The 8,508-nt window shown below is 38.5% G+C and overlaps 3 protein-coding genes across 4 annotated transcripts; 2 read left to right on the top strand and 1 right to left on the bottom strand.

The window, feature by feature from the left end:
• LOC110520250 (gamma-crystallin M3-like) lies at window positions 1-946 on the top strand. Its single transcript, XM_021597424.2, has 3 exons — window positions 1-114; window positions 245-484; window positions 605-946. Exons 1-3 carry the CDS (start codon window positions 100-102, stop codon window positions 893-895), a joined length of 546 nt encoding a protein of 181 aa, XP_021453099.1. The 5' UTR covers window positions 1-99; the 3' UTR covers window positions 896-946.
• Window positions 947-2,571: 1,625 nt separating this feature from the next.
• On the top strand, window positions 2,572-4,176 carry LOC110520251 (gamma-crystallin S-1-like). Of its 2 annotated transcripts, none has more exons than XM_036964471.1 (4): window positions 2,572-2,659; window positions 3,198-3,268; window positions 3,457-3,699; window positions 3,845-4,176. In XM_036964471.1, exons 2-4 carry the CDS (start codon window positions 3,260-3,262, stop codon window positions 4,121-4,123), a joined length of 531 nt encoding a protein of 176 aa, XP_036820366.1. In that variant the 5' UTR covers window positions 2,572-2,659; window positions 3,198-3,259; the 3' UTR covers window positions 4,124-4,176. The 2 variants fall into 2 exon arrangements, with proteins under 2 accessions (XP_036820366.1, XP_021453100.1); XM_021597425.2 differs by having other exon boundaries at window positions 2,577-2,664.
• A 2,522-nt stretch (window positions 4,177-6,698) lies between these two features.
• LOC110520249 (gamma-crystallin M1-like) lies at window positions 6,699-7,697 on the bottom strand. The gene is made up of 3 exons (XM_021597423.2): window positions 7,663-7,697; window positions 7,165-7,416; window positions 6,699-7,046 (listed from the first exon to the last, which is right to left on the bottom strand). The coding sequence occupies exons 1-3, from the start codon at window positions 7,669-7,671 to the stop codon at window positions 6,747-6,749; spliced, it is 561 nt and encodes a 186-aa protein (XP_021453098.1). The 5' UTR covers window positions 7,672-7,697; the 3' UTR covers window positions 6,699-6,746.
• Between the last annotated feature and the right edge of the window lie 811 nt (window positions 7,698-8,508).

Genomic DNA, 8,508 nt, shown 5'->3' with positions numbered 1-8,508 from the left:
TGGAGCCACATATTCTTTGGCTGTCGGCTCAAGTATAAAAGCGATAGGGGAACATACAGAAAATTGTACAATCCTGAGACCAATACAGTAACCGCAACCATGTCTATGGGAAAGGTGTGGGGAGCTTTGACAGAATTGGACTTTTAAGCTTTTTCTAATTTGTTTATAACAATCAATCAATTGTACTGTACTGTTAGAACTATGATTTGTTTTTGTAAATTATGGTTTTGTTGTGTGTTTTTAGATCATCTTTTACGAGGACAGGAACTTCCAGGGTCGTTCCTATGAGACCTCCAGCGACTGCCCTGAGCTGACCTCCTACCTGAGCAGGTGCAACTCCTGCAGGGTTGAAAGCGGCTGCTTCATGGTCTATGATCATTCCAACTTCATGGGAAACCAGTACTTTGTGAGGAGGGGAGAGTATGGTGACTACCAGCGTATGGGCATGAACGATTGCATCAGGTCTTGCCGTAACATCCCCATGGTAAATTTAATGAATCTGTTCATTGACTCCCATAGGCCATACGGACAGCTCCAGCAAAAGCAATGTGAACGTATATTTTTCACAATTTGGTAAAACCCTTTTTCCCATATCCGTTTACAGCACAGAGGAAACTTTAGGATGAGGATGTACGAGAAGGAGAACTTCGGAGGTCAGATGCACGAGCTGAGCGATGACTGTGAGTCCATGACCGATCGTTTCCGCATGAACGACATGCAGTCCTGCAATGTGATGGACGGCCACTGGCTGATGTACGAGCAGCCCAACTACAGAGGCAGGCAGATGTACATGAGGCCTGGAGAGTACAGGAACATGAGAGATTTGAGCATGCACATGGGCTCCAACCCCATGAGGGTCAACAGCATGAGGCGTATCATGGATTCCTGTTATTAAACGCACCAATGTCTAAAATTTGAGTATAAATAAAATCACTTACCTTTTAAATTCAAGTCTCTTTCATTTTCATTTGAGTCCTTGGTTCGAGGTAAAGGTGCAATCAGAACATAATTCTGCATTTTCATATGGTTCGTTTTCCCAGTGCAACGGCAGCAGTACACCAGGACATGTCCTCCCCAGGTGATGAGGTTGTTACGATGCATACCATTTCAAAACTTGATGTGGAGTTAATGGAATTAAAATCTGTTATAACCACTGATCATTACATAAGGTTAATGTTGAATGAAATGTTAGTAAGTACTGTCTATTCTAGTAGTAAGTCAACAATTTGTAGAAAATACTTTGTATCAGCATCAGTATACAGCTCATGCTTCAGCTGCATCAGCTCTTATTATTCATACTGTAAAGGAAAAACAGGAATTGTGGATATTTGTTGGGCATTCCTCTTTGGAATGTTTAAACAGCTAAGAAACAGTAAAAAAAATGTTTTTCTTGAAGTGGCAACTTACTGTAATACACCTCCAAGGCTGTACAACGTATGCTCCACAAATACTGCCATCCACAAGTCACAGCAAACCCAGGAGAGGGCAGCATCTCCACAGTATAATAGCAGAGTTCTGGATTATGTGTACAGATGAAGGCTCAAGAAAAGTGATTCAGTCAAATAACTGTATCTACATCCTGTACAGTGGGAGGTTTATTAGTTTAACCATTAGAAACAATCCTTATAGATGTCAGACTCATCCAAAGACTCGGAGGCCCACATTATGATTTCGATAATTATGATTCCGATAATATTTTGTATTTACATTTTATACTAATATATAATTTTATGTTATAAATGTATATCATATTTATTTATACAAATACAATGTATATATCATAATGTGCATCTATATATTCATGATGTAGATGTGTATACATTTCTATTAATTAAACAGTGTTGACGAATACTAAATAACACTAAATATACTAATTAGATTTCATGAATAGCAAACAGATTCTTTATATATACTATGTCATGAAGCATTTTAATATTGTTCATTAGGAAGCTCATATAGCAACCTGTACAGAAACATGTTTCCTAAAAATACCAATAAACTTGGTTATCTAGCTAGAATAAGGCTGTCAACTGTCAGAAGATTTGACATTAACAAATAACCTGTGGTATTTGGCCTAGGATCTGCAGCTGTAGTCGTCACTATGTTTCCTTACCTTGAAAACAAAAGCCTCAATTGGTTTGTTTATGTAGTTATATACATTAATGTTTGATTAACAAAAAGAATGGAACTGCAATCTCTCAAATTGCGCTGTATGTTTAACCTTAAAGTAGGTTCATACCAAGTTGTGATTGTCTGTCAACTAGCAGAGTTGTTACAGAGAGGAAGAGCAAGGTGTTGTGGAAGCAGTTTGCTATTTGAATACATTACTGGTGAGCATGTTGGTACATAGTACCTTTTAATAGTTTGGCCTGTTCCAATTCACAGTCATGCCATTCAGGTAGCATTAGGCACAACCGGGAAGCAACCATTCATTACAGTCAAAATGAGTCCCACTGTAAATATTGAAGGTCACTCTCCTGTTGGCCACTGGGTGGTATATTGTAAAACTCAATACAGTCAATCACATGACCTGAGTTGTTGTCCACACCAGCAGCCACTCACTTGGCTGTGGGTCAACTGAGACCACAGGTGGCACGAGCACAAGTTTGGCTGGAAGTATTCCAAAACCTGACCACTGAAACAGTACTGAAACCACCAGGCAAGGGGAGTTAAATCCCACAGTTTCTTACTATCCATCATACTTTTATTATAGTGTGCTGTGTGTTTGAAATGTTCATGAATTATATTTATAAGTAGGGTAGCGATGCAGAAAGTAGTATATGTCAAACAATAATGGTAATATTTGTGCGCATCCGATCATATTTCATATTCACCACAGTCAAGGTGATTCATAACAATCAATCAATGTATGTGTATGAGAGCTTACTTTTAAAGATCAAATAAATGCTTGATAAATACATTTTGAATTTTGGTATTCTGTCATCAGTTTTGGGTAGAATATTCTGTCATCTGTTCTTTTAGTTATCAGATTTTGGTTTTCCACTGATAAACATGTGTAGAGTACATGCTAAGTTAATTAGCACCATTGAAGCCTTTGTGTATGTAACAAAAAGGCAATTCACCCTGCTGACAAAGAAAAACAACTGTCTTTTGTAATTTGGCAGCCATGCTGTATTTTCAAAAAGGCTGACATCTAAAGTCAATTGATTAACATAACAATGTCTCTATTCCTATAGGATATAAAAGGACCATGGCTCGCTTAGTCAGTGTTGCAGTGTGATCACATTTACCTAACACAATGGGAAAGGTAAGGCATGTTGTTTCGCTGCACATCTTTTGTCCTGTCACACCTTCTTGCTCATTGTTTGTCTGACAGAACAAAGAACAATGAACACCTGGCTGCGAGATAGACACTCAGTTGTTCGATCCTTTGCATGGCACAAAACTCAATGTTCATTCCATTGTATGCATGTTTACTTCCATTCGTATTTTTAGATAATCTTCTACGAGGACAAGAACTTCCAGGGTCGCTCCTATGAGTGCAACACCGACTGTGCCGACCTGCACACCCATTTCAGCCACTGTAACTCCATCCAAGTGGAGAGTGGTAGCTGGATGGTCTATGAGCGGCCAAACTACATGGGCTACCAGTACTTCCTGAGAAGAGGCGAGTATCCCGACTACCAGCGCTGGATGGGCTTTAATGATTGCGTGAAATCCTGCCGGATGATCCCTCAAGTGAGCCTATATTCCTCTTTCCTGGTATACAAGTTAACCTATCATTGATGTAGGTAGTAATACACATGGCAAATAAACATGAAACTTGAAACTTAATAGTAAAGTGGCTGAATGAACGTACCCATCTTCTCCTCCTTGTTCTCAGAACCAGGGAGCTCACAAGATGAGAATCTACGAGCGCTCTGACTTTGGCGGTCAGATGCTGGAGTTTGCCGATGACTGCCCCTCACTCTACGATCGATTCCATTACAATGATATCAACTCTTGCAATGTTATGGAGGGGTATTGGCTTTTCTATGAGCATCCCAACTACAGAGGCAGGCAGTATCTCCTGAGGCCTGGCGAGTACAGGAGATACAGTGACTGGGGAGCCATCAATTCCAAGATTGGCTCCATCAGACGTGTTGTTGCTCACCCAAACTGAGAGGCAATACATGAAACTGAGCCTAACATTGAAATTAATAAAAGTTAGGTCCACCTGCCATCTTATTGTCTTCTCTAGTGTTCACTCAATAAGTATGAAAACATACTGTACTCTTTACACCTTGCAAAGTTTCAGCAAATTTGTTGAATTGAGACATCTAATAGTTATGTTTCATACTGTAGAGAGAAAACAACTGGTCATAGTCATCATCCAATTATTTTTTAAATGTTTTTCAAGCCATTATCTGAAGACGTAAGAACGCTTACTTCACACACCAAAAATATTTGACTACTAAAGTAAAACCATGAAATCACAACACTCACCAGCATCTCACAATACCTCACTGTGAGTGACAGAGAGAATACCTACTCATTCAATGAAAATCAAGCACAATTCTGCACAGCATAACAGTTAAAACAATTAACTAAACTGAATTACTGTAGTTTCTGTATACTGTATAAAAAATGTAGATACCACACTTTATACCTTGCTCTACATAATATTAGCTCTTTTTTTAGAATGTTGCTCTTCAAATCTGGTTCTTCATCATCATGAACCACACATAAAACTAGAAGTGAATAGTACCCAGTCGGTCACACACACATAAAACTAGAAGTGAATAGTACCCAGTCGGTCACACACACATAAAACTAGAAGTGAATAGTACCCAGTCGGTCACACACACATAAAACTAGAAGTGAATAGTACCCAGTTGGTCACACACACATAAAACTAGAAGTGAATAGTACCCAGTCGGTCACACACACATAAAACTAGAAGTGTTCTGAGCACATTTCCCTTATTTGTCTTCAACCTCCCTCTATGCCTATTTTGAAATTAAACATAAATACACCTTAATCTCACATTAGATTTGTTTGCCAATCAGCAGCCCAACACTTTTTATTATCCTAAACAGACTTGAAAACGTGTTTGACATTTGAGGATATGTTCTCAACTGGTTTACTGTATAGTTTACTAATTAAACGGATATGTATTTGTGCAGATGGATAACAAATCAAAGTTGAATTTGGTGTTCTTCAAGGTTCAGTGCTTGGACCCCTGCTATTTTCTTTGGCTGAAATAATAACAGAACCTCAGGCCATTCTCATATGGAATATCAATCCCGGGTTCATAAATGCAGGCTCCAGATTACGATTATTTCCATTGCAATTTCAAACAGTCTACTAGGGGAAACATGTGCACATATTACGATCTAGTAGGTTCTTTGCTTGCTAGGGTGTTGTGGATGGAGTTAGAAGAAGAGCTTAAACTGTGAGCTACGTCTTCAAGGATCACAGGTTAAGTTCCAGTGCTAGGCACTCATTTTTAGCCCATTTATTTTCTGTTTTAACCCTATCCCAAACCTTACCTTAACCATTCCTAATTAATACCTTAATTTAACCATAGAGTTGAGTTTCGGTTTCACTTTTGCAGAGTCTGACTGACAGCTTACATACATCAAAATATTCCGTATTTAATATGGGCCCACAGTGCTTTAGTAATCGAGTTAATGTTAATTTGACCTCAAAGCATGATTTACAAAAAAGTTTGAGTTTAGCACATGGACCTGTGGTTTCAAAAATTGATTTGGACATTTATGTACGCTATCCCTTGGTAACATATTCCATAAATATGTTATGCTATTTATTTGATATGAGGACCATCTACATCCACAGTTGTGGGCCTCCTGTTGAGACGTTATAACATCATCTTCCCATCTGATGTGTGAAATAACACTCTGGGAAATATGCAAATTAGGTCATCCTCATAGGAATATTTTCCTAACTTTAGAATTGTATGGATCAGCCCAGAGTCTGGTCTAGTGGTAGAGCTGCCGACTCAGGACCACAATACCCACTGGCAACGGGGTTACGAACCCCATCTTGGTCATTCCCCTCTCTCTTACTCACTGTATCTGTCTCCTCCTCTACATTCTCTTTCCATAACACGAGGCTTTAACATATTCAAAATGTATTTATATATATAATTATATGGAATGTAGTTAATTAAATAATTTTCCAGTTGTTCCAATAAAATGCATATTAAGGTAAAGGGATTTATGTTCATGTTAATTATTAGTTTATAGATCAGATAAATAGCTAAACAGTTATAACCAAATGTTTGAAATGACGTGATTGTTATCTTGGTGCTTGCAAAATAGTGAGTTTATATATGATTGTAATGTTACTGATTACTGCTGAAATGAATACTAGTGCAGCCATGTAAGCTCAGGCAACCAGTTAACTGACAAACACATCATTTCAACCCTTCTATTATAACTATTTCTTACTGATTTGAAAAACGATCCATGAACTACAGTCAATAACTAATAAACTTTACAAAAGCATTCAGGTATGACCTGAAACTTGGAGGCAGCTTGCACAATTTAAAAGGTTTGCTTGAAGATGTTGTACCATGTGTACCCTACTAGATACTTATACAGTACATGTACATGGCCATGCCCATGTAATCATTGTGGGAATATTTACAAAGCTTCAGTGATATTTTAAATATTGTGTGCAATTTATTTTGCCTTAAGATGAATACTGGTATGAAAATCAGAAAGACAATTAAGTTATGAAAGATCTTCAATTATTTTATTACCATGAACAATTAAAGACATTTAATTGCACATATCATTGATACGCTTCATGCTCATGAACCTCATGGATCCCTGGCTCATGCCTCCCATTCCCATGCTCATCTCCCTGAAGTTCCTGTACTCTCCAGGCCTCATGTACATCATCCTTCCTCTGAAGTGGGGCTGCTCGTACATCAGCCAGTGGCCGTCCATCACGTTGCAGGACTGGCAGTCAGACATGCGGTAACGCTCCTGGATGGAGTCACAGTCGTCCATCATCTCGTGCATCTGACCTCCGAAGTTCTCCCTCTCGTAGATCCTCATCCTGAAGGATCCTCTGTGCTGAAATGCAATAAAAAAGAACAACATTATTTTAGGACACTTATGTACTTTGAATGTTGTATATCTTCAAATAGGAAACTACACTATAATGTATCATCTATGAGATAAGGTGTCTTACCATGGGGATCATTCTGCAGGACCTGATGTTGTCGAACATCATGCCCATGCTCATCATGCGCTGCATGTCAGGGTACTCTCCCCTCCTCATGAAGAACTGCTGGCCCATGAAGTTGTTGCGCTCATACACCATGAAGCAGCCGCTCTCAACCCTGCAGGACTGGCAGCGGGACATGTAGGGGGACATGTCAGGGCAGTCGCTCATGCACTCATAGTTGCGGCCCTGGAAGTTCCTCTCCTCGTAGAAGATAATCTATAGGAAAAGAGAGACATACTGTATAACAATTCCTGAAAAGGCAAAAAATCATCAAGCCTATAGGCTAATTGCATTTTTAGACTCTGTGTAATGTTGAACTACTGAATTCCCATAAGAACTGATTCTTATAACAGATAACTAACTAATGTTACTGTACTATTATATTTACAGAATATAGGATGTACATTTCACTTTTGTAAAACTGTAGCCTACATGTAGCTACTGTGAGTCGGATCAGATTACCTTGCCCATGTTGGTGGTTGGTGGTTGACAGTGGATCAGCTTGTGCTTCTACCATCATTGTGCAGTCGTTTTATACAAAAACCAGGGGGCCATGATGTGTTGTTATTCAAATTGTCCAAAGCTGATGATTGAGCAGTATGACACTTTCGCTGATCAGGGCCTATGAAGTGTAACAATGGTTTTCATCCATACATTTCTGGCAGTGATGACCTGTGTTGTCTGTTTCATTATAAGCATCACTTTTGTGTACGCTTCTCAGTAAGAATGTTCTTTGCATACAGTATGGTCCAGTAATCGAGGACGTACAGTAGAGAACTGAGATGAGGTCGATTTTCAGAACACATCTCTGTTGAACACACAGAGACCAACATTACAGTTATAGTGAAAGAAGAAGTGCGTTTATGATGTCCTTAATCTAGTAGAGCATACTGGTCATGTTTGAACAGCACTATTATTATGATTTTATGTACTTGAAATAATAATATTTTAATATACAACTATAGAATCTTATTCAAAGCTGTCTGTAAATTGCATTTGTCATTGATCATTTGAGTTTATCCACTGGATAGTGAACAGATAAATAAATTGAAGAATGTCAGTTTAATGAAATTAAGATATTAATTGGTTTTGATGGGTGATTGATTTACAATGACAACAGTTACACCTTCAAGTCACAAGTGTATGTATTTACCTTCAGTCCAAAAATGTAATTAGGTCTGAAAGGGGCTGGCGTTTATGTGAGGCTTGCATGTGAATATATGATTGTTCTGTTAAATTTGGAGTTTTCACTAACCAGGTTTCCATCCAGCCTTTTTATGCCAGTAAAGTACATGTTGGATAAAAAAC

The sequence above is a fragment of the Oncorhynchus mykiss genome, chromosome 3, assembly GCF_013265735.2.
Source record: "Oncorhynchus mykiss isolate Arlee chromosome 3, USDA_OmykA_1.1, whole genome shotgun sequence".
Classification (NCBI taxonomy): domain Eukaryota; kingdom Metazoa; phylum Chordata; class Actinopteri; order Salmoniformes; family Salmonidae; genus Oncorhynchus; species Oncorhynchus mykiss.
This window is presented reverse-complemented; position numbering and strand designations above follow the sequence as displayed.

Excerpts from the sequence above, each read along its gene's own strand:
- LOC110520250 (XM_021597424.2), top strand. Across the intron at positions 485-604 it reads CTTGCCGTAACATCCCCATG|CACAGAGGAAACTTTAGGAT; the intron begins GTAAATTTAATG and ends ATCCGTTTACAG.
- LOC110520251 (XM_036964471.1), top strand. Across the intron at positions 3,700-3,844 it reads CCTGCCGGATGATCCCTCAA|AACCAGGGAGCTCACAAGAT; the intron begins GTGAGCCTATAT and ends CCTTGTTCTCAG.
- LOC110520249 (XM_021597423.2), bottom strand. Across the intron at positions 7,047-7,164 it reads CCTGCAGAATGATCCCCATG|CACAGAGGATCCTTCAGGAT; the intron begins GTAAGACACCTT and ends ATTGCATTTCAG.